Genomic DNA, 21,568 nt, shown 5'->3' with positions numbered 1-21,568 from the left:
AAGGATGTCCTTAGTTCAGGCTATCCAGAAACTTCAGATCCTCCTGCCTCCACCTCCAGAATGCTAGCTTGCTTGCTTCCCCAACATCTCCATCTCCACCTCCTCTCTGTCTGTCTCTGATCTGCCCCTTCCCCTGCTGTTCCCACACTCCCCACTCCCGTTTCTCCATGGTTTCTCTGGGTACTTTTGGCTGTTCTGGAACTTGCTCTGTAGACCAGGCTGGTCTCAGATCAGAAATCTGTCTACCCCTACCTCCTGGGTGCACAGGTAAAAGCTTGGTCCAGGCCATGGTCGGTCCTAAGGGCTTTGCTGGAACCAGTGCTGAGACACTCTGATGGTCCTCCAGCTTTACTCTACACACTTCTCACACGCCTCCCTCTGCATTTCAGCATGCAGCCCTCAAACACCCAGACTCCAGTTGGAATCCATTCTCTACTTGTGATTTTAGACAGTACTAATGAGTTGTGAAATCGATTTTTAAAAGCGTAGGCATAAAAATAGAAATAAATGAGGCTCCTGTTCTGCTTTTTTTTTTTTTTTTTTTTTTTTTTTAAATTAGCTTCACGGCTTACTAGTCCTTGCATTGGTTGTGCTCCAACTAGAGGAACAGGCCCTGGGAGAGCCACCTGCTCTTTGTCCTCCCTTGGCCAGGTCTCTAAAGAACTGGTTAGGGTTGCAAGATCTAGTCTTTGCTGCCCTGCTTACATCGGACTTGCAGGGACTGTGGTAACTACAAAGAACCACCCACTTCCATGCCGGTGGTTGTGGTCTTTGTAGCCAAGTTACTTGGGGCTTCCGGGCTACCAGGTGGCCTCAGATCCTCCAGGCTAGGGTCCCTGGGTCTCTATAAAATAGCTGGACCTTCAAGGGTGTTCTGAAACTTAAGCTCCATTATATTCAGTGTTAAGATGTCTCGAAGAAGCCAGGCGTCGGTGGCAGATGCCTTTAATCCCAGCACTTGGGAGGCTGGTCTACAGAGTGAGTTCCAGGGCAGCCAGGACAGAGAAACCCCGTCTCGAAAAACAAAACAATGAGAGATTCCAGAGAGGGCTGCTTCGCTTTCCTTATTTACCATCCATGAGAAGCCTAAAACCAGCATCTCGGGACACGGGTGGTCTCACGTGACAGCAGTCTAGGCCTGACACGCCCCATTTCACTTTTTCCGCTCCATAGGTCCCCAGACCGACGTCCAATCTTCCTATGGGGAAGAAGGCGGAGGCCTATAGCTAAGATGTCGGTTGGTGGTTAAAGTCTTGATTGGCAGGGTTACTAGCCAATGACTCTGACGAAAGCAGCTGCTGTTTATGAACGTGCAGCCAACGGACAGGCAGCGGCGCAGATAAAGGCCAATGAAAACTTGCCTGGGCGGGTGTGAGGGCGGGGCTTCCCTGGGGGGGTGTGGGTAGACTTCCAGCGCCAACCCCCGGAGACTCAGAGCACATCCGGTGTTAGCAGAGCGGGGAAGCTCCGGAGAGGCGGGTTAAGAAGGTACGTGCGAAACTAGGATCGGGCAAACCGGGAGCGAGGGATACGGAGGGAACAAGAGCAGGAGCGAGTAGTAGCTTCCATTTTCGGACAGATCAGCTCCTTAGGGAACCTGGCCTGCTCTGCGTCGAGATCGAAGGAAAGCTGGGCGGGGAGAAAGTAGTGCCGCGCATGCGCAGCAGCGCCGGCGGGGGCGAGTCTGCGGGGTCTCCCGGGCAGTTGGGCCTGTCTCTGTGGTAGCGAAGGTCTCTTAGCGACCCTCGCTTGCCTCTCTTTCTCCTCAGCCGAGTTCAGGGCTTGAATTCGGGACAGGTTAACCCCCCCCCCCCAACACACACAACTGACTCTGAGGTAAACGAAAGGGAAAGCTGTGTCGTTGTGGTCACTCCGCCCCACCCAGTAGCGAGCTCGGTCGCTCGTTCTCTGGGTTCCTCCACCTCACCTGGGTGAGCCGTCGGGGTTGGGGATTTGAGGTAGGCCTGGTTAGACAGACTGCCCTGTCACGGCGGGTCAGGTGATGTCACACTTCTCTGTGACACGCGAGATTCCTTAGTTACTTAGAAGCCAACGGTAGAGAAGCTTCGGGTTTGGCCTGGCTCCCCAGCCCCACGGAGCAGCCCCACTCTGATCTGATTGGTTACCTCTGGACAGGTGAGGTGGCCTTGATTGCTTGGTCCTGAACCCTGGGTGAGTCCCAAAGTCGGCTCCGGAAGGGCGGCGCTAGGCGCTGTTTTTCTTGACTGACTAAGCCTCTGATAACTCTGATAAACGAAGCCTGCCTTCGTTTCTTTCTTTTCTTTTTTAAACAACAAAACGAAAAACAAGTTGTCTGGTGCCAGGCCAGGTTGCTTTGCCTGTCCAATCAGGCTTCTGTTGGCCAAACAACAAAACGACTATGAACTTGAGACTCTCCAATTACACAAACTACCTGTGAATATGTAACACTTTAGACGCTGACTGCCTGAAACGCAGACAAGAGTTTTAAGGCTGAAGGTCAATGGCAGGCTTTGTAGTTATTTATTAATATTTGTATATGGTTTATCTTGAGGCTGCTTGGGGAGTTCAAGAGGTATGGTTCAAGAAAGATGTCCCTGAATTGCGTAATCACGTTTTCTTCTTGCCTTCTGCGAACACACTTAAGTCTGTAATTGCTACATTTATTGTCTTTGGTGTTTCTTTATTGTCTAAATTGTTTTCTGTTATAACTTGAAGAACAAGTGGACATTCTTCAGTTTTCTATTCTATTCTCTTCAGTTTTCCTCCAGTAGAGAATGGCTGGAGTGCTTTAGAAGCCGCCTGTAACCTGGACCCATAGTTTCCCTCTTCCATTATTCATCATGGGGAACTGAGGTTCCTCATTTCCCTGTAGATCTGACTAGGAAAAGGAGACATTAATTTGGACATGGTAGAAATGCTAAAGAGTACATTGTGGGAGGAAGGACATATGTCTGCTGCCTCAGTGAAAGCGAGTTTTTCTGCCGTGGGTGAAATTGCACTGCAGTGAAAGGTCAGGAGACCCAAAGCTGGTGCTGACTCCCCTGCTTTTCCTTTCCAATGTTGGCCAGATCAGCACTAATGTTGGGTCAGCACCCTGCAGAGAAGGCATCCGTGGGTTTCTTATTGAGAGGCAATAGAACTGGTATTAATCATATGTTATCGTTGGGAGAGGGAAGTGAGATTAAGTAAAACTATCTTCTCACTGTTATGTGGTAGAAAAAGCAGGATTTGAAACTCCAGGTTCTATTACCACTATTACACTGCCATTCAGAAAAAGAAAAACTTAATGTGGAACTTGTTCCGCTTGGACATAATGTGAAGCTTGTGTATCTTGGTGTATGCATTTAACATATAAACTAGCAAGTTAAACACTGTATGCACATTTCACTAAATACTAGGGTGTGAATTACCTGCCGCCACCCCCACCCCCCCCCCCCGTTAATTGGGCTATCTTGAGCCCTGTCCAGAAGGAATCAAGTTGACCCTTGTCATCGTTGGAGATAATGCACTGACTTAAAGTGTTTCATTTTATTTCATAAACTACCCAAGGGTATCAACATCCCTCAGGGGAGTCAGTCACTCAGGATGTTCTCCCTTCTACATGTTGGTACTTTGACTTGGCTGTAGGATCTGGTAGTTTGTCCTCTTTTGTTCCTGGACAGTTTCTAACCAAATTTTATGATAGTACATATTTCCTGAGTACAGTATTCAAGACTAGAGAGAGGATCGAATCTGAGTAGTATCTGCTGGGCTAGCTGAGGAAGGGTGACTTGAAGCTGTGGAGTTGGAGCTTGGGAGATGGCTCATTGCTTAAGAGCACTGCTGTTCTTCCAGCACCTGTACGGCAGCTCCCAACTGTCCCTAACTCTACTTGCACAGGATCTGACCTCCGGGCTCAGATCCAGAGAAAACACCAATGCACATAAAAGTAAATAAATCTTGAAGTTGCAGGTCTGGTTTGTTCTTGATTAATGCTTGTTCTGTTGTGGGGGGGATAACAGTGGGGGAGGAGGGATGGCTGGTTTCTAATGGAAGATTATGTGTTGAAGCTTCTCAGGCTTCACTTCTGCCAGGGTTGTGGTTTTGGAGAAGGCAATTCAGTAGTTTCAGAGTTGGTTCAGAATAATAAATTGAGCCAGGCGAAGTGGCACACACCTCTTTGATCCCAGAGCTTTGAAGGCAGAGGCAGTCCAATCTCCGTGAGTTCAAGGCCAGCCTGTTCTATGAGTTATAGAATGGCCCGGACTATATAGAGAGACCCCATCTCAAAGAAATTGTAAGTGGTAGGCATTTTCCAGTAATGTCTGTCTTGGTTCCGAGGCAACCCTCTCCAGAGATGAATACAGTGGTAGCTTAACCCAGGGTTTTTGATTTAAGTACAAGCTCTAGGACTTCGGGTCTCCTTGGGACAGCAGCTTTCAACCTGGGGTTGAATGACCCTTTCACCAAGTCACAAAGCAGATATCCTACATATCCAATATTATATTATGATTCATAACAGTAGCAACTTATAGTTATGAACTAGCAACAAAACTAATTTTGTGGCTGGCAGTCACCACAGCATGAGGAACTATGTTAAAGGGTCACAGCATTAGGTGGGTTGGGAACCACTGTCTTATGATGTAGGCCCAGCCTTAGCTGAAACAGAACACCTTGGATTCTCTTGAAATTGACTACTTCCTAGGGTAGCAGAAAAAACGTCAAACTAATAATGCACTTCAACAGAACTCCACCTCTGCAGCTTATCACTCAGTAGTTACTGGGCTGTTCAGAGCACCTAGAGGCACTCTGGGGCTAGGGACAGTGTAAATGTGTTAGAGGAAGCTTAAACAAAGGGAGTTCTAACTAGAAGTGAGTTTTATCAAGTTCCTTCAGATTTCAGTTTGTTTGTTTATATTTCCTCTTTATTTCTTTAGCTTCACTTTCTCCTTTAAAGAAGTATTGCTGAGCCTTCGGGATAAAATTACAGTTTTTGTTCAGTCATGGGAGAGCCTTTTGCGTGCTTTGAAAGCACTCTGTCACTGAGTTTCTGTCCCTGTGCTGCAGGTTTTGTGTGTGCATGTACGTACTTGGAAGGCCAGTATTAGATAATCTTTTGTTTTAGGACAAGGGATTTAACAAGAGCAGATAGGCTTTATCCCCCGAGCAAAAGGTCACAGAAATGCCTGGCTTGCCCTTGGTGCAGCTATGCAGTAAAGTTGGAAGTTTGTGTTGTGTATGTGTGTGTTTGAATGCTGGTGGTTAAATGTAGGGCCTGCCTTGATCATGTTAGGCAAGTGTTGTCACTGAGCCATGCCTTCCAGCTGGGGGTGGTTTTGTTTTTAGTAAGTCTCAACTCTGAAACCCAGGACATTTCTGAACCTTCTCTCCTGTCCAGCCTTCCAGAATGCCAGGGTTAGTGGCATGTTTCTCTCAGTTCTTGCTTTTTGTTGTGTAATTTGGAGTGGCTTTGGCAGAGGAGGCTGGCTCTGTTAACCACAGTTTTAGTGACACTTCCCAAAGCTGTAGCAATATGTGCATAACAGAGTCTGACAGATTCTGTTAATGCTTGGAACTCCTGTTGCCTTAAAGACAGAGACATAGAGCAGCAGTTGTGGTGCATGCCTTTAATCCCAGGATTTGGGAGGCAGAGACAGGCGGATGTCTTGAGTTTGAGGCCAGCCTGTTCTGCAGAACAAGTTCCAGGACACCCAGGACCACACAGAGAAACCTCTTGTCTTGAAAAACCAGGGGGAGGGGGCAGGGGGCAGGCATTTAGTCAAAGGGTTTTGGTTGTGATTAAACAAATTTTCTATGATCCCAGGAGGCACTGCCATTTAATTTTGTGTAAATAATCTCACACTATTTCAAGACTTGAGTCTCTCTAAAACTAGGGATCTGTCTCTAGGTTTTTGTATGAATTAGAGTTTATAATGAGATAGATCAGGGATTTTCTTTTTTAAGACTAAGCTTTACTATTTAGCCCAGGTTACTCCTCAAAGTTAAGTTTATCCTGACTTTGTCTCCCAAGTGCTGATATTACAGCAGTGCCACCACACCTGAGTTGTTGGGTGTTGTAAGGGCCTTAGTTACCTAGGGCTAGGCAAGCGAGCCAAACTCCAGTCCAGGCATGGCAGCATGCACCTAGAAGACAGAAGCAGTTGGATTTCTTTTGGAAGTACCAGGCCAGCCAGGGCTACATAGTGAGACTCTGTTTCAAGAACAGAAACAAAACCTTGAGGGAGCATTTTTATCTCTGTTTATACTTTTATTCTTGATAATTTGGAAAAACTCTGGAGCAAAATTACATTTCCTTCCTTCTGAGACCTGATTTTCCCCATTTTAACATTGCCAAAATGAAATATGACATTATATTAAGTATATACATTACTACTTTTAAAAAAGTTTAGAAGTTTTATTACTGTGTGTATATACATGTTGTGTTTGACTGTGGGTGTGTGCACGACCCAGCATTTATGTGGAGGCCAGAAGAGGACTTTTTGAGAGTCAGCATTCTTCATTCGCGTGGGACCTGGGGATGGAACCCAGTCCTTAGGCTGCAGAGCATGTGCTTTTACCTGTGAGCCATCTCTTGGACCTTCATTGCTCTCCCATGCCTCTGTAACAGTATTAAACTTGCTGTAATTAACATACTTCATTTAAGATTTGATGTAGGTTGGGTGTGGAGGTCTATGCCCTTAATCCCAACACTCAGCACAGGCAAGCAGGTGGATCTCTGAGTTTGAGGTTAGCCTGGTCCACATAGCAAGTTCTGGGACAGCTAGGGACACACACAGAAGCCCTGTTTTTATTTTTTTTTTTATTTTTTTATTTTTAATTGAAATAGGTAGTGAAACCAAACAGTGGAAGTTTTACCCTGGTGGGACACATGGAATCCTAGCAGTTGGGACCTCAGATGAAAGAATGACTTGGCTGTGTAGTGAGCCTGCATTTCACAGCGATGCCTGAGGAGGAAGGGTGGTGTGTATGACTTTAAGTCAAGTAAAACTAAGTACTTGATTCCCTCATTCTTATCCACAGGCTTCTTTGCCTTACTTTTTTTTTTTTTTTAATCTGAGCATTTTGTGTGCAAATATGTCAGTGCAGCACATGTGTGCCTGGTGCCCTCGGGGTTTAGAAGAGGGCATAGCATCCCCTGGAACTGGGCTTAGAGCCTTAGGCAGACTTGTGAGTTCTAGGCCTGGTCCTGGGAAAGAGCAGCCAGTGCTCTTCACTGCTGAACCCTCTCCAGAACCTGCCTCTTTTTTTTTTTTTTTTTTTTTTTTAAATCAACTGAAAGCCTCAGAAAGAGGCAGGTAGTACCTTCTGGAACATGTCAAAGAGCAAACTGGAAAAGAAGAGCTCTTTGTGCTCTCTGTCAGTTTCCTCTCAGAGGGGTCTGATTACATGAGTATTGCCCCTTTTTGACTAACAATCCCCTGGGCATATTTGGTCCCCTCCCCCTTGATGCTTGAAATTGGAAGCAAGATGTACTTCAGTACTTGGATGGTGAGAACTGAGACTTGACTGTAGGTTGCAGGTTCTCCCTGGGGATGTCATTAGGAGTGTTAATGGAAGCCTTACAGACACTTTCCAGTTGCTGGACTGTACCGTCCTGTAAGTGTGCTCTCTGGAGAGTAAACTCAGTGTGGTTATGGAAGACGGCTTGGCCTTGCAACAGCCTGCAATAGTTGCGCCATCTGGATCAAGAGGGCACAGGGGCCCGTGACTTGGAGAGGAGAGCGGTAGCTGTAGTAGGTTTTGCAGCTTCTCCAGATCTGTTCTTAGAAACTGAATTAAGAGTCAAGGTAAGCAGGGTTGTGAGGAGAAAGGAGGCGATCTGAGAAAGCCAGCTCTAACCTTTGTGATTGTTTCCTTTGAGGGAAGAGAGCTTTGGTGTGGTGACTTAGAAAGCCGTAAGAATGCATCTTTCTATTGGTCCATAATGCCTCAGAAGTTGACTGTAGGATTGTAACTTTGCAGGTTAATGGTTCCTCCCCTTTCCCCTTCCCCTTTTTGGCAGATTAGGAACAGAATGGGCGTTGTGTGTTTAGTGAGAACTAGGAGAGGTGAAAGCTCTTGATTAGATCTGACTGTGTGACAGGGATGAAGAAAGAGGAGCACAACACTTAGTCTGGCTTTATGGCATTAGCATGATGAACGTGCATGTAGTTTGGTTGGGTTTTGGTTTTTGTTTTAAATTTCTGGGGTGATGGGGGAGGTGGTTACACTACTCAAATGTTTGGCTCCCCAAGGGTCACAATGAGAAGGGGGTGGTAGGTGCCCTGATTTGATTCTGAAATGCCATATAACATTGAACTGTTGGGAAAACTGGAATAGGGTCTAACTCAGGGATAGCATTGTGTCATCATTTTCCAGTTTTGATGAATTTTCAGGATATATACACTTAAATATTAGAGCATTGTATATACCACTTAGGAAGACTATTTTAAGTCTTTATGTAAAATACTGCTCTGTGTGGAGGAGGGGAAGGTAGATGTTACCCTTTAGGAACTCTAAGGGCAGAATATCAAGTGGGCTGAAGAGGTGGCTCAGTGGCTAATGTTTCCTGTGAAAATGTTAAGGACCTGAATTTTGAGTCCTCAACCATGTAAAAGCCAGGCACAGTTGTGGGGTGTGGATAAGGCAGACAATAAGATCCCTAGAAGCTCACAGGCCAGCTAGCCTGGCCCATACAGTAGTGAGAACAAAATGACTGTCTCAAAGTGGAGGTGAGGCCCAAGGCCGCCATCCTCTAAGCTCTGCATGCAGGCTGTGGCAAGCACATGTCCACAGTCACACACATACAATTGAGAGAACACACAAAGTTTTAAAAAAATATAAGGGAGTATGTATATGATTATAATCTTTCTATAAGAAAGAGTCCAGGGAAGCCAGGCACAGCGGATGCCTTTAACCCTAGCATTTGGGAGGCAGAGGCAGGCAGAGCTGAGTTCAAGACTAGCCTGGTCTGCATAGTCAGAGCCTCATAGACAAACAAACAGAAAGGTTTGGAAGGAGCAGCAGAGGTGAGTCAGCAGTTAAGAATGCTTGCAGCTCCTACCGAAGCTCGCACTGGTTACAAGCACCCGTATTAGGTGACTCATACTCTCCTGTAACTGCAGGGCCAAGTAATCACATACTCTCTTCTGGTCCTCGGGAACTATGTGCATGTGGTGCTCATGCTCATATCTATTCATGTGTGTGTATACATGCATGTACATGTATGCATATATACATGCATGTATACACATACTCAGGTGCGCACATGCCCATGAGGCCAGCTAGAACTATGTAGTGAGACCATGCCTGAAATGAGTAAATGCCCTTATAGCTTTTATTTTAATCTTTGAGGTTCCTTTTCTGAGAGCGTGCTCTAGTATCTTAAAGCGGTGGCATAGTTGTTCCAAGGCTCTGGAGGTCTTAGCTGTGCTGCCCTGAGTTCAGTCCTTCACACCAGTGCTGTGCTGCCTTGGGAGGTGAGGACTCACTCCCCGAAGTTGACCTCTGCTCTCCATGACACTCACTCAAAGAATAAAACCCAGGGGGGAAATGCCCTAATGGTCGGAGGTTCCTTTAACTAGATTGCTAATTGAAAGTTTTTCTTATAAACTGTTTTTTTTCAAGGAGAATGATAGTAAAATACTTTTAGGGAGAAGGTGTTTCATATCTTTTGAAGAGTGATGGGGAACTTTTAATTTTTCAAAACTTTTTTTTTTTAATAAGAACAGTGTCTGTGCTGGTGTCCACATGTCTATAAATACGCTTTTCTTTCTTCTCAGCGGAGGCTGTGCTGAACAGACTTTGGAGCCATGAATATATTTGATCGGAAGATCAACTTTGATGCCCTCTTAAAATTTTCCCACATGTAAGTGATTTAACCTTGCTGTGGCCCTTGGGTTTCTGGTCATACCTGGTTTCTTTTCTCTGCATCAGTAAACAGATCTGCCAGGTTCTGGGGATGCTTCGTAGTCTCTGGCAAGTCATTGGTTTTAGTTTGGTCACTTAGTGCTCGTGTATTTTGGGTTTGGGCTCTTCTTGAGCATTTAAAAATTCTGTTAACTTGATTTTTAAACATTCCTTTTTAATTATACTATGTTCTTCCCAAAGTATCTCAAACTGTTTCTTAAACTTGCACTTACTCCTCTGGCAAAGGGGAGAGAGGAGTAGTTTGTAGCTTAGGTGAGTAAACTCATGGAGCCTTGACGTGTGACACCATTCTTTCCTAGAACGCCCTCAACACAGCAGCACCTCAAGAAGGTCTATGCCAGTTTTGCACTTTGTATGTTTGTGGCGGCAGCAGGGGCCTATGTCCATGTGGTCACACATTTCATCCAGGTAAGTTTCATTCATTCAGTCCTTCATTCATTTCTGTCTCTGGGTGCAATAGCACAGATTCTAACAGGCCTGTTCCTCTAATATCTTTATCAGTAGTTTGATTTCAGAACTCAGCCAGTATTCAGGACATTACTAAGCCTTTTGAGTTTATATTTAGTGGATGTTTCCCTCTGGACACTCACTGAGCACTGTAATCTCTTCCACTGGGCACTTAAGACTAACCCTAAAGGTACATGGCTGATGTCAGCTGACGGACAAGACCCCATCCATCCTCAGCTTAAACTAGGTGCTGGCACTCGTTGTCATGGTGCTGTCCCATCTTTTCTTTTGTTGCCTCAGTGACTGTGGAACACTTAGAACAAGATTTCAGTTAGACAGTTGTCAGAAGAGGCAAGGGTGGGGCGTACAGATTTGACCCATTTAATTATCTTCTTGCCTGGGTGAAACCTTTAACAACCCGCTGTCTTACAGAAGAGAGTTTGGGTTTGGATCTCTGGAAGAGCAGTCAGTGCTCTTAACCTCTGAGACATCCATCCAACCCCAGAAGGCACATTTTTTATTTTTAAAGAATAACCAAGAAGTTTGAAGTTTCTTAGCAGCCAGGTTTAGAGTGCCTGTTTTCAGCATAGGCACAGAGGTGTGTCTTTGTTGGCATATGCCACTGTCATGGACTGCCTTTTGTTCAGGCAGTCCCTGCCAGGGACTATATGAAAAATTGCTCTAGGCACTCAGAAGGGCAAGTTCTGGGTCGGTTTATCTTCTGGTTGTGTGTTCTTTGTTTGAAGTAATGTAAAGGCAGTCCATTGATTTACTAAATGTGTGACTGGAGGGTTGCAGATGCCTGTTTTCTGGAGCCCTCAATTCCTAATTCAGTCCACTTGGACTTAGACCTGCTCTCAGCAGTCAGAACAAAGCTTCATCTCTAAGGGCCACTGAGCATCCTCAGTGAGTTATAATACCTGTGGGCATGGTTTCCTTTAAAAAGATTATTATTGTCAACAAAACTGATGTTTACTGTAGGAAATTCAAAAGTAGCAATTTTAAACTTAGAAGGCGGGAGCTGGTGAGATGGCTCAGTGGTTAAGAGCACTGCCTGCTTTTCCAGAGTTCCTGAGTTCAATTCCCAGCAACCACATGGTGGCTCACAGCCATCTGTAATGGGATCTGATGTTCTCTTCTGGTGTGTCTGAAGACAGCTACAGTGTACTCATATACATGAAATAAATAAATCTTGTAAAAAAAACCAAAAACCTTACAAGGCAGACAGTACTATGTGTACCTGTGATGGCACACCGCAGAGGTGGATCCCAAGAACACCCACCTCCTACCCACCAGTCTTCCACAGTCCCATCAGCCATGAGGATGTGTGTGTGGGCCACAGTGAGAGAGTTTCTGCCTTTGTTTGAGCCCTGGGGATCAAACAACTGAGCTCAAGACATGAGATGATTCTTTGTGATTCCCCCTTTTTCCTCTAAGTGGACAAAGGGGTCGTTTCTGCTTATGGCAGATGCAGTGTCAGTCTAGCACTTCATGGTTTGGCTCGTCTTCTGTCTGTCTTGAGTAATTCTGTAATTGATGGACCACAAAGAGCCTTTGGCACCAACCATGATCTTAGCCCTCACCTTCAAGGCTTCTGGTTTCCCTGCCCTGTTCACTCCGAGAACAATGCTGCCTTTTCCTCTGCTTCTAGGTAAAGAAGCAGATGTTAGAAATGTCAGATGAGTGTTTAAACATATAAGTGGGAATCTTTCAACTATGTGTTGTTTGGCTGGCTCCCACAGGCTGGCCTCCTCTCTGCTCTGGGCTCCTTGGCCTTGATGATTTGGCTAATGGCAACACCTCACAGCCATGAGACCGAGCAAAAAAGGTTGGGACTTCTCGCTGGCTTCGCCTTTCTTACAGGTATGTGAACATGCTGTCCCATGGGCAGGAGAAGGTGTTAATATTAACTCTGACTGATGTACCCAACTGGCATATCTTTTTGTCTTTGTACAAATCTTTCAGAACAGCTCTCTGTGTAGTTTCCCTAAATTCCATTACATTGCTGGGATTTCTCCCTCCCAGGCTCTTTTCTCTGTGCTCACTGGTCCTGGTTGGTTGGTTGCTTTGCTTTGTACTGTTTCCTTGTTTGATGCGGGTCCATCTTGCATATACAGTTAAACATCTTCTAGTAGCACTTTGTAACTAGTAACTGAGTTATTTTTATATATTAAAAAAAAAAGATGTGGCTCAAATGAATGAGGCCCATGACTTTAAATGGTAGACATAAACTAAGAAAATCTAGGCAAAAGTTTTTGAGTGTGGTGACACATGCAGGCAGATCTCAGATAGAGACCAGCCTGGTCTACAGAGCAAGTTCCAGGACAGCCAGGGTTACACAGAGAAACCCTGTCTTGGGGGGTGGAGCGGGGTAGAGTTCATCTCTTTTAGAATTCTCATTAAAGGAAACAAGTCTGGAGCAATGTAAGTAAAACACTTTAGAACGCTGGCTCATAGTAGGTTCTCAGTGACAGTCTAATCTATATGGTGTTACGGGAATTGTAGAAAGGAAGAAACTTAGGAATTAAGACATAAGACTCAGGGAACACTAGCTTTTAAGGTATTAGGGTAGATTATCAGGATAGAAGTATTGGGCTGAGACAAATTGCTGCCTGTTGCCATGTGACACCCTGCACAACTGGTCTGGTTGATCCTGCAGGACTTTCAGTGAGGCTGCTGGCTTACCAGACCCTGCCTGCTTTTACCCTGTTCTCTGTTCTGGTCTGGCCCACGTTATAGTCTCAGAGACACCTTTGACATTTGCCCTTTGCTGTTTCTAATTTCTAGTCTTCCTGAAGACATCATAGTTTTGAGCTACAAGGATAGATATATCAATTACTCTAGCTGTTTATTCGCTTGAAAAATGAGGAAAGGGTAGAGTAAGAATTGTTTTAGTTCATGTGCTTGTGCTGTGATTCGAGTGAATGCCTGTGAGCAGCGTTTAGAGGCCCTCTTGAGAACTGACGGGTGTGTGTTCCGGGTTCCCTTCTAGGAGTTGGCCTGGGACCTGCTCTGGATCTGTGCATTGCTGTCAACCCCAGGTAACGGTACTGTCTGTGTCTTCACACCCTTGTGATATGCCTGCAAAATACAGGCCTCACAACTGTCGCTCCCAGCTCACGGCCTTGTCCTTCACAGCATTCTCCCCACGGCCTTCATGGGCACAGCCATGATCTTCACCTGCTTCAGTCTGAGTGCCCTCTACGCCAGGCGCCGGAGCTACCTCTTCTTGGGAGGTATGGGCTGGAAATGGGCTCTGGGCTCTGCTCTAGCCATGCAGTCGGGGATTCGGGTGAAATTAAAAGCCTACATTTGAGGAGAGGTTAAAAATGGCCTGTGGTTGTTTGTGGCCTGCTTTGGCTTTTCTCATGGCAGCTTTTGCCGTGTCTTACAGGTATCTTGATGTCAGCCATGAGCCTCATGTTCTTGTCCTCTCTGGGGAACCTTTTCTTTGGATCCATGTGGCTGTTCCAGGTGAGGTTCTATAGAGAACTTTCCTTACCTAACTCTAAACCAAAGGAGGTGGACCTTCTACAGCACTCACTTCCTTTGGGCAGTGCCCTTCAAACCTTCAGAGCCGTCACAGGACGTAGCCTCTGCATCAGCAGGAAGGCACATGGCTAGCAGCTCAGGAGGAACGGCTTTCCTCAGTTCAGACTAGTGACCCCAAGGCATGACGGCAGGATTGTGTTCTGGGTCAGTGTGTGATATATTTGCAAGTTCGTTCGTTGTTTTTCTACTGCACTAACTACATCTCTTACTTTTGTTAGGCAAACCTGTACATGGGGCTGCTGGTCATGTGTGGCTTTGTCCTCTTTGATACTCAGCTCATTATTGAAAAGGCTGAAAACGGAGATAAGGATTACATCTGGTAAGTGTGAGACCCACTCTATCTGGTGAGCACAGGTTGAAGCACACCGTTCCATCCCATAACTGTACATACGTGTGAACTCATTGTATAGCTAAGTATGACCTTGAACTTAGTATCCTCTACTTCCTGAGTGTTGGGTTAAAGGCACCAGCAGTTCATGCGGTGCCGGGGATTAGAGACGGGGCCTGACCGGTGCTAGGCAAGATTTGGACTAGCAGGAGACCAGGCCTTCCACCAAGCTCCACCCCCCAGCAGGGCACAGTGGTAACAGCCTCCACCTCCAGGCAGCCAGAAGTAAAGGAACAGCCTTCTTTTTTCTGCTTTCCAGTGTACTGAGAGGGCATCCTAACTTGTCAAGTAGAGCACCTTTCGGCCTCATCACTAGGTAGTGGTACTGGGTTGTTCCAGGCTCAGACTTGGTCTCTGTTCAGAGTGTGGTCTTCTGATGCTTTGTGGATTAATTGAGTTTAAAAGGATCCCAACTATTTCTTGGTTGGGTGGAGTGTTGGAGAAGTGACCCCCGAGTTGGGTGGCCCCCTGGGGTTTCCTGCTGAAGGAGAGAGCCGAGAGTGAACTGTTCTTCTCTTTCAGGCACTGTGTTGACCTCTTCTTAGATTTCGTTACACTCTTCAGGAAGCTCATGCTGATCCTGGCTTTCAATGAGAAGGTTAGTCAGCCTGCCGCCTGCACGGGAGAGAGGGGCTCCTGCTCAGCCTCTGTAGATGGGAGCTGTTGAAAAGTGGGTTGTACATATGTAGGACAGAAGTGTGTGAGAGGTAGGCCGCTCACACAAAAGGTAAACCATTTTACCTTTTGTAAATTTTGTAAATTTTGCCGACAAAGTAAAAACACCTTTCTTAAATCTTAACTAACTCCTGAGGTGAGTTTCAAATGGCAGACAACTTTGGTGTCTGAAAGCAATGTTGCACCTTATGAAGAATTTAAGGTTACAGAGATGGTTAGGTCTCAGAAAAGGATGTTTCATTAGATGTGTTGTGACAGCTATTATTGTGAATGTCAGAAGTGGATCCGTTTATCTATTTGTTAATTTCTTTGAATTTTTTTTAAAAGTATTTTTGTTTGTTTTGTTTTTGGAGACAAGGTTTCTCTGTGTAGCCCTGGCTGACCTGGAACTCCACTCTGTAGACCAGGCTGGTCTTGAACACTGGGATCTGCCTGCCTCTGCCTCCCAAGTGCTGGGATTTAAAGGCATGCACCCTACCCTGCATTTTTAAAGGCTGTTTTTTAATGAACATGTGTGAGTGCCTGCATGTATACCACATGCACTGGATTCCCCGGAACTGGAGTTAGAACTATGAGCCGAAGTGTGAGTGCTGGCAATCAAACCCAGGTGTGCCTGGGCAGCCAGTGCTCTTAACCACTGCTTGTCTCTCCAGCCCGGTCGTGGCTGTCTTCAGGCACACCAGAATCAGGCATCAGATCCCATTACAGATGGTTGTGACACCCCATGGTTGCTGGGAATTGAACTCAGGACCTCTGAAAGAATAGTCAGTGCTCTAACCACTGAGCCATCTCTCCAGCCCCCAGTCTTATTTTTTAATCTTATTTTTGCTGATCTTAATTCTTTCTCCCCAAAACTAATTTACTAGTCAGTGTAGTCCAACGGTAGAGGAAGGAATCTATGAGCTTTTATTTATAAACACGATTTAGAAATACCAGACAGTGTGCAGTAGAGGTACCAAGCCATGTTTGCTGGTTCTGTGAGGTCACAACTGGGCACGGTGACGCTGTGTGCTTGGTTCCTCCCGCTGCTGGGCTGGGTGGCTGTGTGTTGGACCCACACCTAGGGTTGGCAGGGCTCTTTTGTGTTCCCCAACACCCTTGGCCAGCGCTCACTCATTTGGGTTTGTGCATGGGGAGGAAAACTAACTGGGTGATTGCTTCCTTTGTAGGACAAGAAGAAAGAGAAGAAGTGAGGTGGCCGCCAGCCCCCCAGCTCGCCTTCTCCCTCCACCCCTTTTCTTTGCGCCCATCACAGGTGTCATGTTCTATGATAATGAAAAGCATCAGGAAACCTTTTGTACTTTGTGGTTTTCTCTACTTTGAATTTTTTGATCAAAAAACTGATTAGTGAATATAGTTTGGAGTTTGGCTTTGTATCCTGGGGTTCTTCCCGCTCCCTTCTCTGTCAGCCATCGTTCACAGCTACTCGCTCTGCCAGGCAGCCAGTGCACCAGAGTGAGAAAAGAGCAGATGGTAGTGCCCTGCCGAGCCTCGCAGACGGACCCCTGCACCGCTGGCCCTGGGGTTCGGTTCTCACAGTTCCAGTGAGCGCTTGCCTTGGAAAGGAGCTTACCTATCCTGAGCTGCCAGGCCTGCCAGAGTGGACGCTGGGGGTGCTTCCTTCCTCGACTGCCCAATTCAGTGTGGCAAATGCCTTTCTTCCTGCCTCGCCATGATGAAGGGATGCAGCTTAGTGGGTGCTCTTTCCACTCCTGAGTGGCCCTCGGATCTGCCTGCTTCCCATCGGGGGGAGGGGGGAAGGTTTGAGTGCAGGAGGGACATGCCGTGGTCTGAGTGGATGGCAGGGCAGAGAGAACAAGGTTCCCCATTGTATCTTTCTTTGCTGTTTTTCACAATTATCAACCTTTGTTACCGATTGGTCTCCACTAGGTGGCTGTGGTTAAGTCTTGGGAAAGGGTAGGAAAGGAGACTGGCCGAGCCCCAGGGCTCATCATACTGAGTCCTGCCAGACAAGCTTAGGTAAGGGCTGCAGCTCCGGGTGACCATGACCATGCAGGGTCAGTGCATTTTTATCTGTCTGCCTAGACATAGTCGGGAGTGCCAGGCCAGGGCTGTGAGGCTGTGGGTAACAGTCGCTAACAGATGCACTTTAGTTATTTGGGTTTATCCACCTGTTTCCAGAAATTTTTGGTCTCTTAGGCGGAAGCCTGTTGACCAAACTGTGGGCCACCACAGTCTGCACAGAAAGGTGGCACCCGGAGTGGTCGTGGCCCTGGCCACCAAGCCACTGGCAGCCCATTCCCAGTAGGAGGGAGGTTTTGGCTTTCTGTGCTCACAGCCAGTACAGTTGACACAGTGCACTAAGGTGGCACCCTGTTTGCCTGATGCCTCCTCCTGGCTGGAGCTTACCTGAGGGATGGCGTTGTGGGGCCTCAGGACCTGACCGAGTTCCACCTTCTGAAGCCAGACTCCATCTCTTGTGCTTTTTTGCTTGGGAAAAAGGAGTTTTTCTTTAGAAACAGTGCCAAGAATGATAAAGATATAAAAAACTACTTTTAAATAAAATGCCTAATAGGTTTTTAACACAGGTATCCCTGCCGTCTCCATTCTGTCCCTGGTTCTTTGTTTCCAGCTCAGGCTGTGTTCTCTAACTCATACTGTGAAGACAACGGTGTTTTTGATTAAAAAATATATCTACATAGTCTTAATTTGTAAAAAATAAAGAAACTTCCTTAACCTTTCCTGCTGTCGTAGTGTGTCAGTCAGGGGCAGGCTGGGTTGGGGTTGGCGCTCTTGTCATTGGTAGTGGGAGCCGGGAGCTGTGGCCAGTGTGTTCTTGGCAGACAGAAGCAAGGAGCACGCTTCGGGCTCCCGCTCGGGAGTCCCTAATGCCACTAATGGTGAAATTTTCTCTGTCCAGCCCAGGCCTCCTCCAGAGCCCTCTCCTCAGCCTGGCCTTTGCTGGGGTTGTCTGTGGTTGTGGCTGCTACAGTTAGGATGAGCACCAGCTTCCGGACTGGAGGTGCAGCTCACTCACCCTGCAACACTTGGGTTCACTTCCGGGGGCCAGGCTCCTCCCCAGGAGCATTGGTGAATAAGTTGTGTCAGGACTTGTGTCATGGCTTCGGTCTGCTCTGCTCGTCCCGTGCAGCTGACACATAGCCATAGCTACATGGTGTAAACTGTAGGACCTTGTTCATAGTGACTTAGTTGGACCCATAAATCACCATCTGTAGCAGCACCGAGACTGGAGGAGGGAGGAGAGTGCTTACAGTGACTGGAAATGGTGAGAGTCTAGAACTCGCAAGAACCTTCACAGACCTCTGCCCAACATGGTCACACCTCCCAAACTAAGGGCCAACTGTTGCGGTGTTCAAACCACCACGCTATCCCAGCTAAAGGCAGCTAGTTCTCCCAGCTGAGGAAAGGCATATTTATCCTTGTGTGGGAGGGAGGCATGGACACACTTTTTTTTAAATTTATTTTTAATTTCAGAGTGGGTCCCTGGAGCTGACTCCAGAAAAATGATGCTCTGAGTCCTTTTCACAGAGCCCCCGGGCAGTTTGACCTGCTTGGTGTGCATGCTGGGAATTGAACTTGGGGCCTCTACTGCAGACCATCTCTCCAGCACATCGGATTTGACTGCTTACAAATGTCAGGTACCTCCAGAGAGACGTGTAACTGCATCTTTGAGGCGGTTTTATTTTGTCTTCAAGCACCATTTCTTTCATTTTAACCATTTTAAGTTTGTCAGGGCGGGGGCATGACAGTCTATACACAAGCTAGGTCAGAGGATGGCCGGAACAGGTTCTCCACATTTCCGGGCACGCTGGCCGCAGTTCAGGCCCCCAGGCCTCTTGTAAAAACAGAATTGGTGGGGGCAGCTTCTGCGAGGCAGACATGGAATCCCCGGACACACACATACTGTATGGGTGGCCACTGAGAGAGCAGTGGAAAGCAGTCCTGCTGGGTCCGGGATACTCTTTGGAGATGAGTTAAGGCTAAATCCTGAAGGTTGAGTCAACGTGAGACAGAGTGAAAGGATAAGGAAGGCAATGGCGGGGAGGCTTCAGCTAAGAAAACACATGAGGCAAGGCGCATGCGCGCACCTGACTCTGCGTGGGAAGCACGGGTTTTGCTGGCTTTAGAACAGCTGGAAATGGGAATTAGGGTTATAATTAGTAAGTAGGCCATCGCTTACCAAGAACTCCGATGGGAGGCACTAAGAAGTAGACTTTCCTGTGGACAACTGAGGGAACCAAAAGCCGGAGAGAAGCTAGGTTTGATTTTCCACCCCAAGACTGGAGACTGGCAGGCTAAAAGGCCGGACTTCCTGTTTCCGGCTAGAGTGGATCAGGTCTGTCAGCGTTGGTGCTGAGAAGTCTGTGAAAAGAGATGCAGAAAATGAGCCTGGGATGCTCCCTCCGAGGCAAGCGCAGCAGGCCCCTATCACCTAATAGAAGGCAAACCTAGGGAAATGAGCTCAACACAGAACAATTTAGGGATTAGTAAGAATCATAATGGGAAAACATCCCTGCTCCATCTTCACAAGTGCTGGAATTAAGACATTCTGCCTGTTTTATTTTACTCCATTAGATTTAGTTTATGAATATGTTGCCTGAATGTATGAGAGTGTGCGCACCATATATGTACCTGGTGTCAATGGAGGATGTCCCTAGAGGACTGGAAACACTGGAACTGGATTTACTTGCTCTCACTTGCTAAATTGCCTCAGATGGCCTTGATCTTCTGACCCTCCTGCCTGAACCTCCCAAGCACCCGCCACTGCCTCATCCGGTTTTATTTGGTGCTGCAGTTTGAACCTGAAGCTCTTTACTAACAACTACATCCTCCGCCATGGCATGGTGTGTGTGGATCAGTTTTACCTGGTTTTGTGTGTGTGCACGCGTGTTTGCTATGTCTGTGTGGGGTCGGAGGACCGGCTATAAGGTGCATCCCCGAGGTTCCTGTATCAGGCTTGGGAGCAGGCGTTTCCCAGCCCCATCTCACAATATTCTTAAGATACCGACCACCTTTGGAGGAGCCTAGCAACCAGCCACTCTAAATACCTGGAAAGGGGAACAGCATTTTACCCTTCCTTTTCTATTCTAACTTTATTTCCGGGGATGTGGGCAAGTATCCCCCCAACACACACACACACACACAGACATTGCATCAATGTATCTTTAATTTGAAGACCACCAGTGTCATAGTACTAGAGACGATGTAATATTATGCACCTCCAGGCAGAAGTAGATAACTACCAATAAAAGTTTGTTGTTGGAGCCTGAGGAGTCAACATATGCAAAGCCCGCGCTCCTGAACGTAAGAATTTTATGGACGGGGGTTGGAGAGATGGCTCAGCAGTTAGGAGCACTGCCTGCTCTTCCAGAGGTCCTGAGTTCAATTCCCAGCAACCACATGGAGGCTCATCTGTAACGGGATCAGATGCCCTCTTCTGGTGTGTCTGAGGACCGCAACAGTGTACTCATATATAAAATAAATATTTTTTAAAAATTTGTTATGGACAAGAATTTATCATCATTGAAGTTAAAGGTGGCAGACATATACGAGGAATGCTACAGGGCTCTGCTCCCATTATGATTCCTGTGATTGGCGAGTGGGTGGAGACGGTAACTAGTGGGCAACAGAATAGCATCAGAATGGTGGTCACCCAGGAAACAGCATCATCACCTGAGAAGCCTTGGGAAGAGTTCAAACACTGCTCAGCAGCGGTATCTACCTCTCTCTCCAAAGGCCTGTCTGAGTGTGAATTGGGTTATGGACATTTTCTTTTTCTTTTTCTTTTTTTTTAAAGATTTATTTTATATATATGAGTCACTGCAGCTGTCAGCAGCGGTATCTACCTCTCTCTCCAAAGGCCTGTCTGAGTGTGAATTGGGTTATGGACATTTTCTTTTTCTTTTTTTTTTAAGATTTATTTTATATATATGAGTCACTGCAGCTGTCTTCAGACACACCAGAAGAGGGCATCTGATCTCATTACAGATGGCTGTGAGCCACCATGTGGTTGCTGGGAATTGAACTCAGGACCTCTGGAAGAGCTGTCAGTGCTCTAACCACTGAGCCATCTCTCCAGCCCATAGACGTTTTCATATGAAACCTTTTGCTAGATAAACTTTTGTGATGCCCAGAAAAAAAAAAGTTTGTTGTTTTGTTTTGTTAATAATAAATCTGAATCACGGGAAGCTCTAAGGCTTAAGTACCGTTTACAGAAAGATGTTAGAGGAACATTCGGAACCTCTTAATATCCTGCCTCATCCAGAAGCTGTAACAAGTAAAACCCAGTAATGGGTGGTAGTGCTGTGGAGAGATGCTCAGCAGTTAATAGCATTTCCTGCTGCTCCAGAGGATCTGAGCTCCTTTCTAACACCGCTGTCCAGCACTCAAATATAGTTCCCATAGATCTGACGCCCTCTTCAGGTCTCTGTGGGCACTGCACCATGTGCACATAACCCCACACAAATATACATGTAATCAAAAATAAGAAAATATACTGGGCGGTGGTAGCCTTTAATCCCAGCACGTAGGAGGCAGAAGCAGGAGGATCTCTCTTAGTTCAAGACCAGCATGGTCTACAGAGTGAGTTCCAAGACACCCAGAGCTACACAGAAAATTCCTGTCTCAAAAAAA

The 21,568-nt window shown here is 46.6% G+C and overlaps 1 protein-coding gene across 1 annotated transcript; it reads left to right on the top strand.

The window, feature by feature from the left end:
- Window positions 1–1,414: 1,414 nt before the first annotated feature.
- On the top strand, window positions 1,415–17,655 carry TMBIM6 (transmembrane BAX inhibitor motif containing 6). Its single transcript, XM_080939134.1, has 10 exons — window positions 1,415–1,488; window positions 9,744–9,829; window positions 10,191–10,299; window positions 12,081–12,201; window positions 13,331–13,379; window positions 13,477–13,574; window positions 13,733–13,812; window positions 14,109–14,209; window positions 14,801–14,876; window positions 16,123–17,655. The coding sequence occupies exons 2-10, from the start codon at window positions 9,774–9,776 to the stop codon at window positions 16,144–16,146; spliced, it is 714 nt and encodes a 237-aa protein (XP_080795260.1). The 5' UTR covers window positions 1,415–1,488; window positions 9,744–9,773; the 3' UTR covers window positions 16,147–17,655.
- Window positions 17,656–21,568: the final 3,913 nt, after the last annotated feature.

This window comes from Micromys minutus (genome assembly GCF_963924665.1).
Source record: "Micromys minutus genome assembly, chromosome: 27".
NCBI classification, from domain to species: Eukaryota; Metazoa; Chordata; class Mammalia; order Rodentia; family Muridae; genus Micromys; species Micromys minutus.
This window is presented reverse-complemented; position numbering and strand designations above follow the sequence as displayed.